This window comes from Phascolarctos cinereus, unplaced genomic scaffold (assembly GCF_003287225.1).
Source record: "Phascolarctos cinereus isolate Bilbo 61053 unplaced genomic scaffold, phaCin_HiC Scaffold_4;HRSCAF=312, whole genome shotgun sequence".
In the NCBI taxonomy this organism is placed as follows: Eukaryota; Metazoa; Chordata; class Mammalia; order Diprotodontia; family Phascolarctidae; genus Phascolarctos; species Phascolarctos cinereus.
The window spans coordinates 352,886,717-352,911,521 of record NW_027555847.1 but is presented as its reverse complement, the minus strand read 5'-3'; the positions used below and the strand labels follow the sequence as shown (position 1 = coordinate 352,911,521).

At 34.4% G+C, this 24,805-nt stretch overlaps 1 protein-coding gene across 3 annotated transcripts in view; it reads right to left on the bottom strand.

Moving 5' to 3' along the window:
* RICTOR (RPTOR independent companion of MTOR complex 2) overlaps positions 1–24,805 on the bottom strand; it is a 125,504-nt gene that overhangs the window by 59,616 nt on the left and 41,083 nt on the right. For all 3 annotated transcript variants that reach the window (XM_020996096.2, XM_020996115.2, XM_078153211.1), the window contains exons 3-8: positions 18,123–18,220; positions 10,395–10,459; positions 9,911–10,042; positions 8,892–8,955; positions 4,868–4,994; positions 1,398–1,567 (exon numbers count right to left, since the gene is read on the bottom strand). In XM_020996096.2, coding sequence (XP_020851755.1) covers positions 1,398–1,567; positions 4,868–4,994; positions 8,892–8,955; positions 9,911–10,042; positions 10,395–10,459; positions 18,123–18,220 — 656 coding nt within the window. The remainder of the gene's footprint in view (positions 1–1,397; positions 1,568–4,867; positions 4,995–8,891; positions 8,956–9,910; positions 10,043–10,394; positions 10,460–18,122; positions 18,221–24,805) is intronic.

The following is a 24,805-nucleotide window of genomic DNA, read 5'->3' as shown; positions in this document are numbered from 1 at the left end:
TACTGGCTTGATACTAGCTACAACTGTGATGAGTAATGAGAGTTCCCTATCTACTCATTTTTATTTCCATGTTCCCCCCCCCCCATTTTGGGAGAGGGTGAATTTATTACTTCCTTCCTGATTACCATTCTTCTCTGCCTCAGATTTAAAAGGTGTCATTAACCCCGCCTCCATTCCCTCAAGAAAAAGTATAAGCAAATATGTCCAAAGGTAAAGGTCTACTGTGAACTTTAACACAATGGAAACCTGTAGCCTGATTGTGTGCAAATAACTAAACAGTTTACTACCTCTCCAATTTCAAAATAACATCTTGTTCCAAATAAGATAAAAAAAAATTCACTTGTAAAACATCACAGATTCTAGTTTACACCCATAAGATTCCTTTAAACAATGAATGTACAATTTGCTCTTAAAGAAAATGCTGTAATTCAGCAAATAAGAGTATTAGGTTGGGAGTCAGTGGGCATCGGGTTCAAATACTCGTTCTGCCACTTCCTATATGTGGGAAAATGGGCAAGTCACTAACCTCTCTGGGTCTCTGGTTCTCTATTTATAAAATGAAGGAGTTGGATTGATGATGACCTTGTAGGTCCTTTACAGATCTAAATCTATAATCTTATAATCCTATTAATTCATTATATAAGCTAACTTCAGTTTCATAAATTCAAACATCAAAATACATAAAGATATCTAGTATCCATACCCAATTAACAAACTTAATATAGCCATAACATCAGACTAATCCAAGAATATTCTCATACATAAAGCCCTTCACTGGGGCTAGGGATCACCAATGGTTATTTGAAAATTTATCAACATTGCTGCTTCATCACTTTAATAACCCTTTACTAATCACTTAGTCACCCTTTGATTGTGACCCCAATTTAAAGTAAAGAATCTACGATATAGTAAATGATAAAAATGTGTATACACACAAATAATCATCATAGTCTACTTTGTCTCACCTTTGCTTTCACCTTACATGCCTGAACTTATCTCTTCTTAGGATTTTGAGTAAGTTCTCCACACAATTAACCTCACTGTTTCAGATGAATTGGGAGAAAGCCTAGCTGAATTAATAAAAAATATGAATTACAGATAATAAAAAATATACTGCTTTAGCTACTAACAAAGGATTTCACAGTGGAGGTCTTCTTAATCTACCTCACTGAATTTATAAATGGAATTAGTCCTTTCTTCACAGAAAGCGCAATGGTAACTTTCAGATCAACATAAGATAAATAATCATAAATCCTTATTAGTGAAGACAAAATGAATGAGGCTTAACTATACAATAAATATTACTGAGTTGAGTGTGTTAAATTGATATTGTGCTCTGAGAATTTTCAAATAAAGAACTTAAACGCACAAAATTGAAAAAAGGAAAAAATATCTACCTCTAATTCTACATCTGCTCGCACATACTGCCGAGTCTTTGGATGATTTAGAAGGTGCAAAACTGTAGTAATAAGGGCCTCATTTATTCGGCTTAATTGGCAATCAATCACATTTTTTAGGATGGTACTTAGTCCACCTCGGAGAGCCACCACCTCTGGATTCTGAAGTGCTATAGGAAAAGAAATAAAACTTTTAAAAAGAATAAACTGTAATAGGAAAAACCTCTCTAGGTATATAAATAACAAAAAGGTAATTGTGCTTAGACAGAGTATGTAACAAGACGGGTGATTTAAAAACAAATATCTTTTTGCTCAGTGATGCTAGAATGGATTGCGGATAAATTTAAAGATAATGTGAAACTTGTAAATTATAATTTTAATATTCAATAATGAAATCAATATTCATGTGAGACAGCAAAAGATACTTTCAGACAAAAATAGCAATTATTTTCCTTCAATACATGATTGAAAATTTAATAAATCATTACATAGAAGGGGTGACTATAAAGTAATGCTAAGTGATTTAACATACTGGAGACCTTACAAATCAAAGAGTTTTGTCCCCTTCAAAGTAATTACCTTGGAAGGCTACACATTTATTCCAATGCTGCAGGCCACTGCTCAAAGCATTTTTAATTGCTCTTTTGGGAATGCCTTCAGAGCCTTCATTACATTCTTTTGAATATTTTCAATGGTGACAAATTTTCATCCTTTTAGGGTGGATTTGATTTTTGGAAACAGCCAAGAGTCACTTGGAGCCACGTCTGGTAAATAAGGTGGGTGGATTAAGCTGAGGAACACTATTTTGGGGTCAAAATATTTTTCATAGGAAACTCACTATGAATCATAATGTAGTCAGAGTGAAGAAGCCAATCATGGGCCACAATTCACTCCTTATATATTACAAAGAATTTATGAAAAGTTTCAACATTTCTATATGAAACTTTTAATGACTGATGTTGTGGAATAAATTCTACATGAATAATAATATCTGTCTCAAGAACTTTCCAATATGTAATTCTGTTTGTGCTAGGCCATGTTATATTAGTCCTTCCATTTTCCTGTCAAATTCCATAGTATGAACACATTTGTGGATAGAGGGAATAAAAAGTATTCAAGCAAAGAAGGCTTAATCAAATACCTGCACAGAAGGTAGAAAGCTTTTAGAAGAATGGGTAGCTGCCTAATTCTTATTCTGAGAGGTTCATAAGGGCAGGAGGGAAATAGGAAAAAGAAAAATCCACCCTGTTTTGAATTTCAGTTTAAGCTGGACAAGTATAGTATTAGGATGCACAGTTCAGGGAAAATTCCTCAAAAAAGGAGAAAATTTAGTTGCTTCCAGTTCTAAAAACTTATGTAAGTCACCAAGCCTCAGCAATGCTTAGCCATCAATATGACTTTTAACAGAAAAAGAAATAGAGACTAATGTACAAGATAAGCATTAAATTGTACCTGTAGGAATATTATAAAACATTCAATTGACAAAGGATTACAGGATCACAGATCTAGGGCTGGATGGGACCACTGAGTCTGCCCAACCCCCTCTTTTTATGGTTGAGGAAACTGAGACCCAGCAAGGTTTGAATTTAAGTCATCTGACTCTAGAATCAATGCTCTTTCTACTATACCTCACAGCCTCCTGAAGCATACTTCAGAAGAGAATATAAGTAAACATTAAATAATACCATTTAGCATTTATATTTTATTTCAAAAGGATTTCATATACCTTATCTCATTTTATCCTTACAAGAACTCTGTGATGGAGGCAAGATGGTATAATATGCCTTTTTTACTGAGGAAATCTGGACTGAGAAGTTATAACTGCCCCAGGTGATACAGCTAGTTTAGTAACAATAACCAGGACTAAAACCTAGATATGTTGGTCTTCTGCCTAAGATGACATTACCTCTTAAAAAGTGATCAATGGCAAATAATTCCTATTGGGTAAGAGAATATTTTGAACTTTATTTCTAAAAATTATTTCTACGAGCTGATCATCAAACTTTCCTTACACTGATAAGAAAATGTGGTATATCATTCCTCTCTTTCTTTAAATATTAAGACTGAGTCACAAGTGATTTGCTACCAAAACAGGAAGTACCCAAAAGAGTGGTGCTGAGGCTTATAGGAGCTTACTTGACAGTGAAACAACTATAAATAATAAATGGGGCAAATGATTTTGGATATAAGCCTAACAGAACATAATCATCCATTTCTGAAAGTGAGCAGAATGAATATTTTCATTTAATCTATCTGACTGTGATACAGCATTATAGGACATACTTCTAACACATGGAAAGGCTATACTAATGGAAGAAATATGTAGCAATGCAAAAAACTAAATTTTTCACTTATGACTATAATATGTTGACAGTCTTGGGTCTCAGGAAAATCGGCGATTTCCACAGTAGATTTTGATGCTTTGTTTCTTGATCATACCAGGAAGATAGCTGATCAGCAGTTATTAACTTCCTTTAAAAAGAGTTATTTTGTTTAGCTTTCCTTAAAAGATAAAAGTGTGTTCAATTTTGCAGCACTTGTTATTTCCAAACTGAGTGGCACAATCTTTGAAGAAATATTCCTTGTATCCTGATGTAAGTATGAATCTCTTTCTTCACTGAAATTTAACTCGCCAGCCATAATTCTCACAGTTTAATCCTTAGTTTGAATGAGTCTTTTCTTGGGCTTTTTAAACATTTTCATCTAATTCTGTGGGTTAACTGATGACCAAGTCAGGCATTATTACTGATATCTTCATTACCTTCTTAGATTATTTTGGGTGAGTCAGGAACTCTTGATCTTTATCTTATTTTATTCCAGTTAGCTTTTAAAAAAATATTAAATGTCTTACAGTTTCAACTTCATTCAAAATTTTACATTAATTCTTTGCTCTAAATAATTAGCACTCATTTTTATGTTGACCTTCACCAACAGGCAGCTCAAGACCAATGGATTTTTGAAAGGCTAACACTTCAAATCAAACATGAGTACCTGCAAGATAATTTTTTTTCTTACTTCCACTAGTAATACCATAAGCTATCTTCATTATTTTATAGTCACCCTTCATAAGGCAATGGAAAGTACTAGCAATTTTTTCTGTCTCTTTAAATCTTACTTTTGTAAGGAGTATTATTTTCTGTTTCCCACTTTATCAATTTATGGGTATATAAAGCATAATTAGTTTATTCTTTTAACTTAGTGTCCAACTGAGTGCTCATCATCAGACTGCAAGTCAACACAATTTATTTAATACTGAAATTAGATAGAGTCTGGATATATTTATCAATATCATATTTCAGGAAGAGTAACTGACCTACTGAAGACTGACTACTCCATTTCATCTATCACAGGTTCTTACCATTCTTTTATGTATATTACTGCAATGACTAAAGAATTTACTTTTTAAAATGAGAAATATGAAATATTTTAAAAAACATTACACTTCTATTCTGTTTGTAGATAATTCTTACCTAGTTCACAGATAATGGCAATACATGCCCGAACCATTCTATCTCTTTCCTGAAGGCCATCATTTCCAACAGCTATCAGTGAGTTGGCAACAGAGCTGGGAAATAGGGAAGCATTCACAGTGATCATCTGTAAAGAGGATGGAGGAAAGGGAGGGAAGAGAGTCAGAAAAGGGAGTTAACTCCTTCATTATTAATATATTTTAAAAATTAAATAATATGTTCAGTTCCTAGTACAATACTTCAAAGGTGCATATTAAGAATATGCTTACGTCCTGCTCTGTCTCAAACGTGGACTTTAAAAAAGGATAAAAATGGTAACCAGAGAAAGTTGTAACAATATATAACTGAACAGAATCTTTTCCTCACAGAAACTGCCTCGATTCTTCAAATATCATCTCTTTATATCAAAAAGAATTTCTTAAGTGCTTACTATATGCCTAGCACTGTGTTAGGCTTAAGTATGTATGCATATATAATGTTTGTTTACATAAATATTATTCATGTATGTGCTACAGTAAGACATTTTCCATGGTTAAGCACTTAAGGGTAACTATAACATTATTCTGAGGATACTGTTATACAGCAAAAAGTTCCCTTAACATAGACTCATAGGACTTACAGCTAAGTTTCCTTAGAGACAATTTAATCTAATGCCCTCATTTTTTAATAGATGAGGAAACCAAAGTCAGGAGATAGGTAAAGTAACTTACTCAAGGTTATACAAATAAGGTAGTTTTGTTGGTTCCTTTTTTTCCTCTTACCCACTAAAAGCTGCCTCCTCTAATTTTTCCTTTTCTCATTATTAACTGGTCTCTTTCCACAAATTCAACTACCAGGCAGCATACAACATAATTTTTTTCCTAACCACATTTACTACCTGCTGGACATTTCCTCTTACCTTAAATACAACATGAATAAATATGTACTTCCCACCAACCCCAAACCAAACCCCAATCCCCTCTTGGCTTCCTTTTTTGTTAATGAGACAACCATCTTCACTATTATCCAAGTTTGAAACCTTGCTTTGACATTCCCCTCCTTCCCTAATTGGACTGACATTCAATCAGGTACTAAGGTCTATTGATTCTTATTCCACAATATTTCTTAAAACCATGTCCTACTATGTTTCTACTGCCAAGACCTTAATTCAAGCTTTTTGTTATTTTTTAAAAATCTCTTTTCTGGACTATTTCAGTAGTCTTCAAACTGGATACCTGATAAAGTTTGCTCCCATGCAATCTATTCTACAAATTACTGCCAAAATATTTTCTTAAAATAGATCTCTGACTAAAAACCAACATAAGACCAGAGCTAATGTAACCTGGTTACATTAGCGTGCAGCAGCTCAAAAAATTTCTGTGCTTCTCTTTCTGCTGCACACCAAACCAATCTTTGTCCTTCATGACTTTCTATCTCACTCTATATCTTTATCCTAATCTCTTAAGATTCCTACCCCATTCCTCTTCCACATCAGAGAAACTTGCTAAATACTCCTCAATCCCCTTCCATCCCACCCTCCCCCTGCCCCATCATTAGACTGTAAGCTCCTTGAGAGGAAGGACTTTTTTTGCCTCTTTTGCCTGGAGCTTATTAGCACAGTGCCTGGCACCTAGCATGCACTTAATAAATGTTTACTGATTGACCACTAAACTCAAAGAAAGCTCTGTTCTCTACTCTTTACTGCTTCCAGTTCCTCAGGCTTCCAACCACACCAAGCCACTCTGCTGAAATGCTCTTCTACAAAGGTCTCCTGAGACTTCTTAAATGCTAAATCTAATAACTCTTTCTCAGTCTTCATCTTTCTTGAACCCCAACAGCTTCTGACACAGCTGACTTCCTCTGCTCCTAGATGTGCTCTCCTCCCAGGCTTCAGTGGCACTGTATTCTTATCATATCTGTCTGAAAATGCAGTCTCCTTTGCTGCTCCTTCAAGGCTCTCTCTCGAACCCTTTCACTTCTCTCTCTACATTCCCTCCCTTAATGATCTCATCTGTGCCAATATAGATGGTCGTCAAATGCGGCCCTCATCTCTCTCTTCAACTCTGACCCACAGTAATCAACTGCTTGTAAGACATGGCCATCTGTTCTCTAGATTTTTCACTCTTGGTAAGGCCTCACTTTCCTCTCTCCATAATCCTGAACCTACCATTGGTCAATTCAAATGTAACTGCCCTTTACTTTGTGTCTTTGCTCCCCTAAACAGCTGTTCTTCCTGTTTTAACAATTCTCAACCTTGACTTACCCCTACCATTTGCTTTCTCTGCTCTTATTTGTGTGAACAAAGGACCTCAAACTCAACATGTCCAAAATGGAACTCATTATTCTCCACCCCCCCCCCAACTAATCCCTTCCCTCCAAACTTGCTCTTAGTGTCAAAGGCACCACAATGTTCCTGGTAACCCATGGCTGAAAACTTAGAATCATCCTTGATTCTTCCTTCTCTCTTAACAACAACCTCCTGTCAGTTGTTTGACTGCTACAACATATTTCACACTTCTCCATCTCCTGTTATAACCTTGTATTTGGTCTCTCTACTTTCAGTCTCACCCTTTTTCAATGCATTCTAAACAGAGCTGCCAAAATAATCTGCCTTAGGCATAGATTTGATCATGCTACTCCTCAATTAAAAAACTTTCAGCGGTTTCCTATTGCCTCTTGGCTCTAATTCACTTCTCCAGCATGACAGATACAATTTTTATACTATCATAAAAATATAATGATTCGATCAGTATGGGGAGAAGGAAGGGAGGAAAGTTGGTACAGCACTATGGTCCCATCGATGTAGTGGGCAACCTCCTCCTGTCTAATTCTAGTACCACAGAAAAACTATTTCAACTAAAGAGGTAGAACTAAAAATGCACCAACACTAATTGACTTTTGGTGGAGTTGTGAACTGATCCAACTATTCTGGAGAGTAATTTGGAACTATGCCCAAAGGGATATATGAAACTGTGCATACCTGTTGATCCAGCAGTAACACTACTAGGTCTATATTCCAAAGAGATCAAAAAAGAACCTATTTGTACAAAAATATTTATAGCAGCTTTTTCTAGTGGCAAAGAAATAGAAACTGAGGGGATAACCATCAACTGGGGAATGGCTGAACAAGTTGTGGCATATAATTGTAATGGAGTATTATTCTGCTATAAGAAATGACAAGCAGGATGATTTTAGAAAACCTGAGAAACAACTACATGAATTGATATAGAGTGAAGTAAGAAGAACCAGGAGAACATTGTACACAGTAACAGCAATATTGTACAATGAACAACTGTGAATGACCTAGCTGTTCTCAGCAATACAATGATCTGAGACATTCCCAAAGGACACATAATGAAAAATGCTATCCCCCCTCCACACAAAAATTGGTAGACCCTGAATATGGACTGAAGCATACTATTTTTCACTTTTTTCTCTCTTTTTCTTGTTTTGTTCGAGTTTTCTTCCACAAAATGACTAATGTAAAAATGTTTTACATGACTGCACGTGTATAATATGTATCTGATTGCCTACCATGTTGGGGAGGGGGAAAGGGAAAGAGAGAGGGACAGAATTTGGAATTCAAAACTTAAAAAAAACTCAACACAACAAATATTAAAAATTGTTTTTACACATGACTAGGTAAAAAATAAAATATTATTTTTAAAAATTCTGTATAAAAAACGAAATGATATGAATTTATATAGATTAGAAGATAAATTTGATTTAGACTTATGATTTCATTAATGTTTTAGTAATAGAAATTATATTAAAGAAGTTTACTGTTTAAGAATACATCATAGAATTAATAAGCATTTAAATAAGGAAGCAGTGATTATAAAAAGCCTTCCTACCTTCAACAAAAATGAAGAAAAATAATAATCTCCCATCTACTCTACATCTTATATAACAAATATATAAGCTATGACACGGACTGCTTTTGTTTTTCTATGTAACCCCAAAGTTTAGCACAGTGCCTGGTACACAGTAAATGCTTAATAAATATTTTATGATAGAAAAAAATGCAATGAAACAGGTGGCATACCTTTCTGACTAATCGAAGTGCCTGCGTCCTCTCTACCTCGTTGCTCTGTTGTATGTCAATGCACCTATGCAAGATATTAATTAATAAGTAAAATTCTGATTGGATAGCATTTTCTTTTTATATGCAAACTAGTTTTACAATGAGATAGCTGATCACTATAAAACACAATGTCAATATGGTATTTACTGAAAAGAAAAGGATATAATTTTTTGTTCCTGAGCTTTTATATACCAAGAAATATTTTTTAAATGTTTAATTGGTTAATATTTATATTTCTTAATGAAAAATACTCATAATGAAATATCTATTTTCTTCTGAAAAAATCAGAAACAGACAAACATCACTGCATATAATTCACAGGACCACTGAATCACATACACGTCAACAAAAATAGCTGTGCAGTGAAATCAGGTACGTGTTAACAAAAACTTTTCCAACCTGGCTCAATTTCATGGTCACTGAATGTTAACTCTCAAATATTCTGGAGAACAACAACAACAACCAAAAAAAAAAGCACTTCATTTCCCTGAAGTAGTTTACTTTTGAATATTAATGTGGACCAAGTTTAACAGAAAGGAGTATACAAATTCTGGCCATTAAAAATGGCTAAGCCCTATGTGATGCAAACTGCAGAGTTTTAATTAGTATCTACTTTGATATAATTTAAAAAATCTTACTCAAAAAAATTATCTGCTCCACCCAATTTCACCTAACCTATTTTTATACATTTTAAAGCTTTTTATTTGAGAAAAAAATGGCTGACATGAAAAGATTACAAAATTTAAATATTCTAAAAGAAAACTATATACATTAACATTCTTACATGACAGTCTATAAGTATATTTGTTGTGGGTGAACATGTACTCATAGCTTTCTATTATTCCAAATGAGCAATCCATGGATTCCTAGAACCAAGAAATAATTCTTCTAAAACTATATACCTAATTTTAAGTTTCTTTATGCACAATTTCTACTATTAAAGAAAATATAAGCAAAAGGGGTAACCATTGAAAAATTACCTAGCTATTAAATAATCCACTTTCAACTTTAGCACCTTCTGCAGAATACTTGAGTCTCGGATGAGATACCGAAGGGCTCGTAATCCTGCTGCTCGTACTTCTTTTGCCTCATTCAATAAAGCTAATCGCAAACTGATAAAAACAAAACAAAAATAAGCATTGTTGTCTATATTTAGAATACATAAAATAGCATAGTTGATACTTTGAATTGACTTTCACTTCTAATAATCTAGAAAAGAATTTTCAAATTTCAAACCCCCAAATATGTTTCAAATATTAGATTAGATGCTTGGTTTTTATACATAACCATTAAATATCACTAAATTTTATACATCATCACAGTGTATAAAATAAAATTATTAATTTTTACAACTATTTTTAATTAAGTATCTTAATATACGTTAAGTATTACTACGCTGTCAGTACTTTAAAAAAGCATAGATTTTTAAATGTCTATAATTCAGGAAAGACGAAAGGAACTTACCATATTATGATATGCTCATAATTAAAACCTAGCTTTTCTTCACTGTGGCCAATATTACAAAGAAGCTGTCAAGAAAAAAAATCCCTTAAATAGCAGGTCACATTCATACAGCATTTTAATCTTTACACTACACTTTCCTTGAAACAACCCAGTAGGACAGGTAGTATAAATATTACACCCCTTTTAAAAGATGATTAAGTTGAGGCTCAGGGAATTTATGTCACCTTGTAAGAGACATACAACTATCTGTAAGAAAGCTATTTGAACCGAAGTCTTTTAACTACAATTCCATTGCTTTTTCAACTCTCTATGAAAATACACACAGATGTGCAAATACTGAGACAACACAAAGACACACACATATTAAAACACACAAAATAAAAATAAGATTTATCAACATTCAGGATAAATCCATAAAATATAGTAAAATTCATTTGGTTTAAATTTAAATACATCAAAACTTTCAGATTCTGAATGGTTTCTAGTTTTAACAGTTTAGAGAAGCAATACATTTTAATATAACTAACATTCTTCCTTCATGAAATTTTGGGAAAACATTGACTTTACAAATGAACCCTATGTTCCCCATAACTAAAACTCCCATCACTCCAAAAAAGTCTAAGTTTTAATTTAACCTAAATTTTTTAGAGTTTGATCACATAAGAATTTTTTTTAAGTACCTATTATGTGTGAGGCATTAGGAATAAAAAAGACAAAACACAAGTCCCTGCCTTCAAAGAACTTGTATTCTTTCAACAATGACTATCTTATGTAAGCACAGAAGTTTCTTCAATTGCTACTAATGCCTTCATGCAATAGACTTAAAATGAAAAATCCATTCATTTAATGAATATTCTGAGCAACTGACTTATTTCTCTACGAGCTCAAAAATAAGTTTCAACACTAGATAATCCAACAACAGGCACAACTACAACCTATAGCAAAATAAGAAAATACTTTAGTGTATATATGTCATCAGCAAAACTATGAGGAACTACAAGTTTACTATTATTTCCAAAGGATCTGAAGACCTATCTATTATTTAGGGGCAAAATAAAAGGGGATAGATAGAGGCACTGGGTTCAGAGTAGAAAGGCCCTGGTCCTTCATGACAATGAAGAATCAAATGTAATCTTATGAAGCATAACATAGTTTACACCAAGCAGATAAATAGATAAGGTGCATTTAAATGGCTGAGAAAACCAAAACGACAACTTATGGTTTGCAGAATTTTCCTTCATAAATTTCTTTCCAGATAAAGTCTACTTAGTGAAAAAGAAAAGCCTTTCTTGACATAATGAAATTTAGTTGAGCTGATAGTTATGACAACATATATATACTGCTTGACATCAGAAAAGAGTTCATGAAATGACATCAGATTTTCTTCATGGGGAAACTTTTAGAAATTATGTTACAATTAATCTCTAACTTTATAAGTAAAGTTTAAATGTTTCACAAGGTCAATGTATCCCACATTTTTTAGCAGATACTACCTAATCTTTCATAAATGTGGGAATCATGACCCACAGTCTGTCATACAGAATTCTTAAACTTCATGATGAATAAATGAAATTAGAGATCATGAGAGATTATGTTCTATATTGGATTGGCAACATCTGTCAGCAAAACTTGGTGGCTAGAGGTTAGAAATGAATGAGCGGAGTACACCCATGTACACTCAGTGGAGCACACTGGAAATTTTTTTGCTACCTTTTTTCCTCTTCTTTGCACCTATCTCCTCTTTGGGAATATTTTTCTTTCCACTAAACAACAACAAAAAATGGTAGCAACATTTTTATCTGGAGGACCATAGTGTACCTACACAGGATTAATAATAATGAGTAAGTTAAAAAACTAATTTTTCTAGAACTTTCGTGGAATGTAAAAGGTCCCGGTTACCTGGAAATTATATCACAAGTTTTCAAAGCATAAGAACATAACAAAGCGCACGACATATTAAACAAATTCAGATGAATTTTAATCTTAAGTAATTCAGAAGACAGTTGAGAATCTTACAATACCCCAAGGTCATAATTATTTTCCTTGCATAGTACTATGTTAAAAATTCTGCTTATATACATTTTCGTTATTATTAATACTCAATAAACTACAGCTAAGTGTAATTTTGCTATCTCATAAACCTAAACATGAAAAGAGGTTAAGGGAGTTGTCCACATCAGCTGAAGTACTATGCTTTCCAATTTTCTCCCCCTTCACAGGAATAAAAATGTTAGTCTTTTTAAACCTATTTTCATACTACATAGTAATTGATAATAAGCAATATCTGAGTCTTTCATAATGCTTAAGAAAATAAACAAAATCTAGAAATGAACTACAAAAAAGTCTATGCATCTCTAGAGCCTCACATGCCACTCAGACAGCTAACAAATGATTTTTTTTATCCTTAAACTTGCAAACTTAATAGGAAACTATTGAATTTGGAAATATACCTTCAAAACTAAGTACACTCACAAAAAAAAATCCATTTACAATAACTTCAGTGACCATGTTTTGATAATAACAGAATTATTCATTAAAAAATGTTTTTGACATCAAAGTAAAACTGTACTTAGATGCTATTTTTTAATCAAGGGATTATATCCTATGCTTTATTACCCCACCTTCCACTGCAACAACTCAATATTTAAAACAATATATAGTAGGGGAAGATGAACAGCAAAGATTCCTCCAGAAGACAGACTGCACATTCCTTGAGAGAAGCACAAAGATTGTTACACATGACCAGCAACATTGAAGCAAGACACTTTTCTGGAGTGAGGCATACAAATAGATTGGGACGCAATGATTTCCCTGTCATAAAATCACTTTAAATCTCCCAAAATATCTTTCAAATCTGTTCAAATGTTATGCCTTGCACAAGAGATACTAGTCTTTTCTTTTTTCTATAAGGTATCAAATCTGCAGCTGTAGTGTGCTGAAATTGTTAAATATGAGCTGATTAGAAAACAACGCATGTACATTAAACAGTTACACCTAGTTCTGGCTTAAAACGAAAACAGCTGAGAAGAGGTAAATTTCTCAAAGGAAAAAGAGGAAAACTTTAGATGCAAAAATGAAAGTTACCTTCTCTAGGTGAAGAGACTCTAAATTCATGGAGTTTTATATATTTGGGGTAGGAAAACTATTATCTTTTTTCTCTTATTTCATTTGCCTGGTATAAAGAAAGTGTTCCTGTCATTAACAGAAATCAAGCACATAAAAGGACAATCTCTCACTTAAAAAAAGCTTTAAAACTGTCAGTAGTGAAGCAAAATTACATTTTTTTTGGTGGGGGTCAGGGAAGTTTAAATAACATTTTCTGAATTAAGTTCCTAAAAATTAAGTTAGTGAATAGTACCAAATTCTGCCTGTGTATTTGATTTTAAAAGCATGAGAAAGAGCTACTTTGCTGTTTGTCATTTGCTACATTTATGAAAGTGTTAGGTACAGAATATTTGTGGTTGTAACATGTATTTCAATACACAGGCTGCCTACTGCCACCTGGTGGTAATATACTACAGTATCAGGAAAATTTTCTGATAAAGAAAAAACAGACAAACCAACCAAACGTTCTTATCTATTATTCAAGTACAATAGGTGGGATATATTTATGAACTTTAATATTTGTTTATTATTTATAGCAGTTAGTATTATCGGGTGATTTCTTTTAATATTTGTCAAAGAGCAGGTTGAAATTATTAATAAATCACCTAAGTTGCCAGGAAAACTAAAACTTGCTATGCACAAATATGACAGAGGAAAAAAAAATACAAACTTGAAGTAAGAGGCAGAAGTATGACTTTTAGTTCAAAGGAATATTTTTCATTTAGTTTGTGGAGTAGAGGGCTCATCTAAAAAAAATTCTTTTGAGCTCTGAGTCTTAAGCTTATTGAGTTAGCTATACCCCACTATTTCATACATCATACCCTAAGGAAATATCACACAAAGTCTCCTCAAAACATACAATTAACATTCACATTTCATCTCACTGAAATAGACATTATCTTTTAAAATTTAAACCTTTTAATAACCTCAAATGGCAAACAGTGATTTTTAACTATAAAACATGTGGTTATGAATCTAAGGTAACAGTTTATCTTAATATACAATCTTTCTGCTACTATATATAAGAAATTAAGCTAAGAGCTTCAATAATAGGTTCATAGTTTTCAATAGTTTAAGGATAGATTTTGTTTCAGGTAATCAGCAGAACAGAACTGATTTGTTTTATTTATAATGAATAGTCAATCCATATGAATCTGTTCCTTAAATAAAATGGCTAAAAAGATATATTTACACAGAACTTGGATTTTGTGATTTGTAAAGATTATTTTCTGACAACTATTATTTTTAACAGTTTCCAGGTAATAAGAATTACCTTGTAATACTTAAGATCTGTCAAACAAATTTTTTAAACAGACAAGTGTTAACTCTTTAAAATTGTGGTTCTGGTATTGGCACTATCTTAATTTTATGTTAATTTTCTTTTGTGGCATGAATTTTTAATATAAAAATTATTTCAAAATAAGATTCTTTTGGATGCTTTTAAAATAAAAATGAAATGCTTGAAAGACTCCAAAGAAAATAGTTTTTCAATATGTTAACAGGTGAAAAGTTTTTAAGAATTTAACAATTGTTCATTGTTACACAGAATTTAAGATACTTTAACAGAATATGAAAGACTAATTTGACCAACAGTTACACATTATTTTATCTACCAAAATGATGTCAGGAGACAGTCATGGGTGTGTGACACTCACATAGTTACAGGATTGTATTATTAGAGCCTTCTGCCTGTACCTTAAAAAAACCTTGTTAAGATATAATTCACTGTATTTTAGCTGTAAGGATCAAGTATGTTAACTCCATTAACTAAATTTATATATAGTACTAAAGCAAGGGGATCATATTTAAAAAGTGGAGATTTTCTCCACTTGTCATTCTTATCACTTGTTTATATTAATATGTGAAAAAATTAGCTAAAAAAAATCTTAGTTTTAGAATTATTTTTAGAATATAGAAATCTTCTACATGAAGTTGCTCATTTAAAAGTATGCCGTTTTCAGCTCCAGCCTTGGAGTCAGGAGGACTCGAGTTTAAATTTGGTCTCAGATACCTGACACTTACTAGCTGTGTGACCCTGGGCAAGTCACTTAACCCTGATTGCCTCATCAAAAAAAAAAAAGGTATCCCATTTCTATAATAACATACTTAATTTATTATCACCAAATCATACCTTATTGTCCTAGATCCTTCCAATAACACCTTTCAGCTAATCAACCCAAAGACCAACTTAGCTTAACCCTCAGTCTTGATACCCAATTTAAATCTGTTCCTCAAGTGGGTTGCTAAATATCAGAGATATTTAAGTACTTTAAACAGTTCATTTATAAAGGGCATAGCATAAACTGTGGCAACCCTATTCCCAACAAATATGCACCAAGACAATTGTTTCACCTGACTCTTCCTAAAATACAAGGCAAAAGAGGACTGAGAAAAAAAAATTTCAAGTTAAAAAAACAACAACAAATAGTTTTTAATCTGACTTCTACTAGTCCAAAATACTTCAAACTCTTTAAGGGTATAGTGGAGGTAGAAGGAGGGTGGTGGTGGTGAGGAAAACAGCAACAATTTGGCTTCTGAACTCTAGCTAAATGTTTTCTCCTCTTTCCACATGTTGTACTAGAATCCTCTTGCTTTGCCTTTGGGGAGATTGGTTGTAGCTTCCAAATTCTGGTCTTTAAACACACACACACACACACACACGCACGCACGCATACATACACGCACACGTGTGCACCTACATGAAAATGTCCAAACTGGAAATATCTTGTTAGGGTCCCAAATAAAAGTGAGACCAACTGAAGGAAAGGACAGTGACTCTCTCGTTGACTGTGAAAGCTCTTGCTAAACTCTCTCTTGATGATCTCATCAGCTCTAATAAGTTGAATTATTATCTCTGTGCCCATGACTCCTAGATATCTTATCTAAAATCCGTGTTTGCATATGTGTGTGTGTGTGTATGTCCAGCCCTAGTTTCTTTCCTGAGCTCCAGCTCTGTATCACCAACTGCCTATAGGACATTTCCAAGGAAGGCCCCAAAGTCATCTACCTCAATCTTGACAGACTAAAGATGAATTAATTTCCCCTCTCTCCCTCAAAACCCACTCCTCTTCCTAATTTCCCCATTTCTGTACAGGGTACCACTATTGTTTTAGTCACTCAGGTTTGTAACCCCTCCCCATAGTCAATTAGCTGCCAAGCCTCGTTGAATCTACCGTAATATTTCTCCCATCAGGCCCTCTCTCTCCACTCACATAGCCAGCAGCCCAGTTCAAGCTGATGTCCATCACCTCTGACTGGAACAACACCCTCCAAAATAGTCTTCTGGTCTCCAAATTCTATTCTCTCTAGTCCATCCTCTAAAGAATTACCCAAGCAATATTCCTAAACTAAAGCCTGACCACTTCACTTGACTGTTCAATAACCCCCTATTGCCTCTAGAATCAAATATAAACTTCTTGGTTTGGCGTATAAAGTCCTTTACACTGGACTATGTGACACCTAAGGTCTCTCTGCCCAGGCTGTTCCCCTGGCTGGAAAGCACTCCTTATTCACCTCTGCCTCTTAGAATCCCTAGTTCCTCCAAGCTTAACTCAAGTGAAACCTACTCCTCTGATCACTAGTGTGCTCCCCCTCAAAAACAAAACAAAACAAAAAACTACCTTACATATTCTGTATAGATTTTACATATGTGTATGTACATGTCCACGCACCATAATATTCTCCCACCCCCGGGAGAATATAAACTTGAAGTTTAAGGACTGCTCAGTTTCTGGTTTTGCATATCCAGCACATCACTTAGCACACAGAACATAGTTAATAACGTTTGTTGGTTGACTACTGTAAGTTGATCTCATAAATTCATAATCTAATAACCTAATTATTAAGACTACTTATTTTCTAAGCTCCCTGAATAAAATGAATACTATTTATTTCAAAATGTGTACTTCAATAGAGAAAAAATTTGGTTAATTTGGTAACAAATTGATTCTTTATAAGGGATGTGACACAGAAGCTTATAGTCTCATTCACAAGACCCTACTTTTAAAAATATGATATATGGAAGCAGAAGAAGTTTGTGGGACTTCGCTGGGAATTTTGGTTAAGTATACAGAAAGGTTTCAGCTCTTCAAGTTAAGCTAGTTTCTTGAAGTATACCTACAGGGAAAAACCCCTAAATTCACTCTGCCTTTCTTACAGATTATCCCAAGCACTGGCCTAACAGGGATCATTCAAGGGATCATCATAGGAACTAGAATATTGTTCCTGGGATATTTCCATATCTGGCTTTACATTCTCCTAGGGCTCCCCAAAATTATCCTAGATCACAGGATTTAGGGCAAAAGACTAAGGCCTATAGAGCAACAGTTACATGTAACTAACAAACCATTCCATTGTCAGAATCTAATAGAATTAGGAGCACATCGTTTTATGGAAACTAACTTTGGTCAAAGCACTAATTTGCTACCCAAGCTTTTCCTGAAATCATGTTCCAAGACCAGTATTTATCCTCTTTTTAGTATGTGACACTAAGGAGATGAAATTAAGCAACTACAACAACTAACTGATCAGTCAAATTTTAAGATGACCAGTACAAAAAGATTAGAAAATGTTTAGTAAGTCTCACCAACAAATCAGAAAAGGAGAAAATCCCAAATGTCTTACCTTAGTAAAGTTATTCAGGTGACCTAGCTTTCTCATATTTGATACTCCTTGCAATTTGGCCACATTTTGGAGAATCTCCCTTAAGTTATCATAAGGCTCTGTGCAAAAGAAAAGACAATTGAAAATAATTTTATATGACATTTTCATAGTCACAAAATAGGCAATTTGCATACCTATGTTTTGTTGTATTTTTATTTATTTTAAGAAATATTTCCCAATTACATTTTAATCTAGTTTGGGCTGGACTGGAACACATGGCCAGTAATTCCGCTCTACGTGAGTACAGCAGTGACTATGTTACCCCTCTCCTCATCAACTCATATGGCTCCTATTGCCTCTGGAATGAAACATAAACTCTCCAATTGAGCTTTTAAAGTCCTTTACAATTTTGGCCCTAAACTATCTTCCCAGCCTCATTCATTATGCCCCACCCAAAAACTCTGCAATCTAGCCAAATTAGCCTCCTCTTTGTTCCTATGGTCTTCCATTTCCATGCGATGAGCCTTTTACACTAAAAAGCACTACCTCGTCTTCTCCTCCTCATAAGGTTCTTCCCTATTTCCAAGTAACCAACTGCTACTACCCTGCTTTTTCCTGCTTTGTAATTAACTACCTTATCCTTATTTGCATTTTTCTCTATTTTTAACATACTTACATATGTACTTTTTGTCTCCCCTGTTCAAATGTAAAAACACCCAAAATCCCTTGGCATACCCATGGGCCATAAGCTACCTGCCAGCTGCAGGTTGTGCAGGCCTGCTTTAAGAGTAGGGACTGTTTCATTTTTTTTGCATCGGTATCCCCAATGTCTAACACAATGCCTGGCACATAGTAGGTGTTTAATGCTCACTGAATGATGAAATGATATTTCATTGTATTCATATACCACAATTTGTTTAACCATTCTTCAATACATGGGTACCCATTTTGTATTCAGTTCTTGGTGATCACAAAGGGTGCTGTGGCCAATATTTTGACATTTCTTGTTGAGACATATACTGAGTAGTGGGGTATCTAGGTCAAATGGTATGCACAGTTTAGCATTCATAATTCCAAATTGTTTTCCAGAATGGCTGGACCCATTCCTAGAACCACTATTTTATTACTTGCATGTCTTTCTGCAGCCCCTCCAGGACTGTTTCTTTCTTTTATCAAATGGGTCAATATTTTATAAGTATAAAGTAAAACCTCAGAATTCTTTTAATTTGGATTTCTTTTCTAAGTGATTTGGAAAAATATTCCATATTGTTTTTAATGGCTTGAAATTCTTTTAAGAACTGTTAGTACATATTCTTTGACCACTTACCCACTTAGAGCATGGCTCTCTTTATTAAAGAACCAACTACAAAACTACTATTATGTGCTAGGTGCTAGGGATTACAGGTAAAAACAATATGACTGATTTCAGAAAATTTGAGGCAGGAGAAAACACTTGCTATTGGGGTGGGATCAAGGAAAGTACTTCAGAGAGGTATTTTTAAGGTATATTTGTATTTCTTCTCTTCTGGAAACTCTTGAACTTTTTGGATTTCTGTTCAAAATGTAGAAATCCAAACTTTATGTCACTGAAGCTTACATCACTTACTTACATCACTTAAATTACTAAAAAATTTTAGATAATCATACTTTAAGGGCATTACTTTATACATAGATTTACGTTAGACTTCCTTTAAAACATAACTAATCACTCCATAATATATCTGTTCTGTAACATCATTTTTTTTTGTATACTAAATCTTAATGTAAGGAGTATGTGTAATCTAATAGAGTTCATATTGATGCTAAGTACAGAGTGATTACATCATGGTTTCTACAACCTTATCTATTAATAACACAGTATCAAGCATTACTTAAACAAAACAAAAATGCAACCTAAAAAACCACTTCTATATTACTCACACTTGCAGATGATTTAATTTCAGATCTTTTCACTTTGTACTTGGCATTTTTCCCTCCCCAAATGAACTCTCCTGCATTATTCCTTCCTGTTTACTGATTAAATTCCATCCACCTTCAATCTCTCCCCTCCAAAAATATTTGGCTTGTACAAAATGAGACTAAGAGTGGCAGCCAAACCTATAATCAAAATCTTATTACAATTGACAGCAAAGCTGAGATTTAACAATAGACCACAGGAAACAGGAACAAGGGAAGCATATATTTCGGTAGTTTTCCTAAAAGGATCAACTGCCCATCTTGACAGCCAGCATTAATTATTCATTGCATGACAACTTCAGAGATTACATGTGTTTTTTAGATTATGTAAGTCACTTAACCCTGACTGCCTCACCCCCCCCTCCAAGATATAAGTGAGCATTTGGGGGCAAAAATCTATCAGTGGTTGAAATATCTTGAATTTAAAAACAGCCACTGGGAACTGCTGAAAACTATAAACAATAGAGACGCAGGAAGGAAATAATGGTACATACTTCCTACATGTTGTAGGAAGATTGTGCAGACAACTGACAAAGGCGGCAATGGTGATAAAAATGAACAGAATTTTAGCTGAATTGAAAGAAATTTTTTTAAACAGTCAAAATAATTAAAAGCCATACATAAACAGTTATAATACACTTATTTCTTTAAATGTTATTTTTTTTAAAGATAATTTATTTTAGGGGTGTTGGACCATGCTATAGGCATTCTCAGTCAATCAATATTGCCAACTTTCTTCAATCATTATAATTATCATATCCAAGATACTGGCTACTCCAGACATTTAATGTCAATAAACTCAATAAACATACTTTTTATCCTAATGATTCCTAACCATTTTATAGTTGTGACTTTTTTTTTTAAAAGAAAGCTAGGTAAGGGGCAGCTAGATGGCACAGTGGATAGAGCACCGGCCTTGGAGTCAGGAGGATCCAAGTTCAAATCCAGCCTCAGACACATAACACTTACTAGCTGTGTGACCCTGGGCAAGTCACTTAACCCTGACTGCCTCACCCCCCCCAAAAAAAAAGCTAGGTAGTACCATGGATAAAGTGCTAGACTTGGAGTAATGAAGACACATTCTAATTGTGCCTCATATGCTTAATAACTGTGGGATGAGTCACTTAACCTCCACTTGCCTCTCAGTTTCCTTATCTGTAAAATGGGGATAAATAGCACTTACCTGCCAGAGTGGTTGTGAGATACATGTAACATCAAGATATATGTGTTTTGCAAACCTTATAACTAATTATTTCTCTCTGTATGTATGTACATATATACACACATAAATGACAGCCATTATAGTTATTAATATTATTAAAATTAAAATGATAGCCATTATAGTTATTAATATTATTAAAATTTAAAGGTATTAGAATTAATTTTGTGAACTTCAAGAAAACCCTTTTGATTGTTTGAAATTTCCTCAAGTGTGTCACAAAATCTGGTGGAAATTGTTGCTATATCCCAAGAGTGAAGTTATCACCAAAAAGTCCAAGTGGATTTAAAGGTGGAGTAATACGATATGATAAGAGGACAAGGATGCAAGAGAAGAGGACAGTGTAAAGTTGGAACTGGTTCACCAAGTGGTTAAGATAGAGAAGGGAGGAGAGTGTAGCTATTGCAGAGGTGATAGCCTGGGACAGTACTGTGTAGTCCACGGATTAGAAATGTGAATGAAAAGGGGCAGCTATGTTGGCGTAGTGGATAGAGCACTGGCCCTGGATTCAGGAGCACCTGAGTTCAAATCCAGCCTCAGACACATAACACTTACTAGCTGTGTGACCCTGGGCAAATCACTTACCCCCACTTAGTCAAAAAAAAAAGAGGGGGGGGCCAGCTAGGTGGCACAGTGGATAGAGCCCCAGCCCTGAAGTCAGGAGTACCTGAGTTCAAATCTGACCTCAGACCAAACACTTGACACACTTACTGGCAAGTCACTTAACCCCAACCGCCTAAAAAAAAAAAAGGAAATGTGAACGAAAGAGTGTTTGGAGTTGCAAGCAGAGGAAGAGGTGGAATGCCAATAGACTGCGGCCAGATAAAGGAATTTCAGAATTCATGTACAACTGGAACTTGTGTGTTTTGAGTTGGTAAGATCAAGGGTAAGATCACCTTTGCTGTCTGTTTGTAGTGGGCTGGATGAATAGGTTATGGGAAATTAGTAAATTGAGAAACTGAACGTAAGGGTGTGTGAGAGACTATCAATATGTATGCTGAAGTCTCCTAATATAAAGGTAGGAATTGAGAAGGAAAGACTGTAGGCCAGGCATTGAACTCACTGGGGAATGAAAGGAAGTGTCCTGGAATTCAGCAGACAACAGGAACCAGGATTTTGACTGAGTGGTAGATAGAGACTGAGTAACCCTCAAAGGGGGAAAGATTATTAAGTGACGGTGGTAGAGAGAGAACTTTAAAGTGGCGATGGAGAGCAAGGAGTATTCAACTTCTCTACCTCAACCACTGAGTCACTGGCCAGGGCAACATGGGTAAAAATATATGTCGCCAGTGCTGGAAATGGAGGCTGTGTCATCCAGGAAGGAACCAGGTCTCAGTGAGAGGATGGAAGGAGTGGGAAAGTTAACAATTTAAGATGAAAGCGAGTTTGTTACCCATGGAGTAGGCATTCCAGAGAGTACGCTGTGTTAGAGATGGGCAGCTTTAGAGTATGTCATTGGGAAGGTGATTTGAGAGGAATGGAAATAAGGGATTGGGCAGTGGGGAATAAAGAACATAGTTTGAACAATGATAGCTAGGATTCAGAACAATTGGGATGGGGAGGGTATAACCAAGATGAGGACAGTTTGTAAGTTACTGAAGAAAGATTATGCTGTAAAATGTTGCGAATTTTTTGTCATGTAAAAAAATTATACCAACTGTCAGTTTTCATATTGGCTCACTGCATACAGCGTACATGACTGACACATACTGCAGAACAAATAAATAGATATGAAATGTGTTATCTTTTGCTACAATTTTTTTCTTAGAGGGACCTCTGCACTTTTTTCATAGAAGCTTAATTCTGTGGGAAAGTCTTAGAAATGCTGATCTACAAGGAACTACCCTGTGACATCAGACTGTCAAGGTGACAAAAAGTAAAATCTATTAACACAAGAGTCTGAGTACTCAGAAATAAGCACATACACAAAAAATAAAATGTAAAAAAAATTTTTATCTATTCGTATCATAAAATGTTGTATAATGTTTATGTCCATGTGACAGGCATTAATTGGCATTTAAACTTATAAAAATATCAACATCTTACAAAGTTTTTCAAATTAATTATTCTATATTTTCTGTAAAAATTAGATATTATATCAAATCACCTCTTTACTATCTGATATCTATAACCAAAAAATCTCTATAGGGCAAGAACTCCGAATGTTAAATATGTCACTTCAGACAAATTCTTGTTGTGGTCAGAAGCATACTAGAAAAATGGATTTAAAAATGGAAATTCTGCTTTAAGTTTAACAATAGCAATCACAGCTACAGTACTTTATAGTCACATCGCATACAGAAAAAAAGCAGTGTAAGACTAAGGAGGCAGCATGGTACAGAGCAGAGAGCTGGCTCTGAAGTTCAGAGAACCTGGATTCTAATCCCATCTCTGACACTTCCAGTGTATTTTGGGGCACATCAATTAGCCTCCTTAGTTTCCTCATTTATAAAAATCACGGGGTTAAACCAAGAGTAGGGAACCTGCAGCCTTCACATGTGGCCCTATAGATCCTCAGTTGCAGCCCTTTAACTGAATCCAAACTTCACAGAACAAATCCTTTTATTCTGGGGATTTATTCTGTGAAGTTTGGATTCAGTCAAAGGGCCATATCTGGCTTTGTGGCTGCAGGTTCCCCACTCCTGGGTTCGACCATGTAACCTCTCAATCTATGAGATGTGCACATAGTTTAAGTTGCTGATAGTTTTAACAATTAAGATGTTTTGAGGATTAGAAAGGAAAGGGGTGGGGGAAGGGAATAAATATATATACAGTGGTTACTATGTGGCAGGTACAGTGCTAGGTGTTTTACAAATACTACCTCATTTGATCCTCACAACAACCCTGTAAGGTAGGCTATTATTATTCCATTTTAAAGTTGAGGAAACTGAGGCAAAAAACAGTTGAATGACTTGCCCAAGGTTACACAGCTGCCCAATTTGAACTTAGTTCTTCTTGATTCCACGTTCAGTGCTCTTATCCACTGTACCACCTGGCTGCCCACAAAACTATTTGGCACTTCTAGCAGATTTAAGAAATGTGACTTTCAAATATAAGAAAAGAATACATGAAAAATTAAGAAAGAAAAATCTGGGGTTCAGAGAGAACATTTTAACTTTTTTCCTTTTACTTTTTTTAGATGACACAAGAGCAGATGGGTGGAAAAGTACATGGAAGAATCAACCCCAGTATCATTGTATAGGTAGATTCCGAATATTAACTCAATGGAATATAACTTTTTACATATATTATTCTACTACAAGATGAGGAATCACATTACCACTCTCCACTAACTGCAGAAACAGAGTAGAATTTCAGCCCTTTATCCACTTTCCTCCAAGCCCTTGGATCTTTTTGTAAATTATTTGATGTAGTAGTTTGGGTGGTTACATCAAATTTCATGGTAGGAATGATAAATGTGATGGAAAGGGGTTAGGTAAGTTGAAAAATAATGCTATTTGAAAGAAGCAAAAAATTATAAGAACTTACTGATGGTTCAAATAATTTCTCTTCCATACTATTCTCCCCT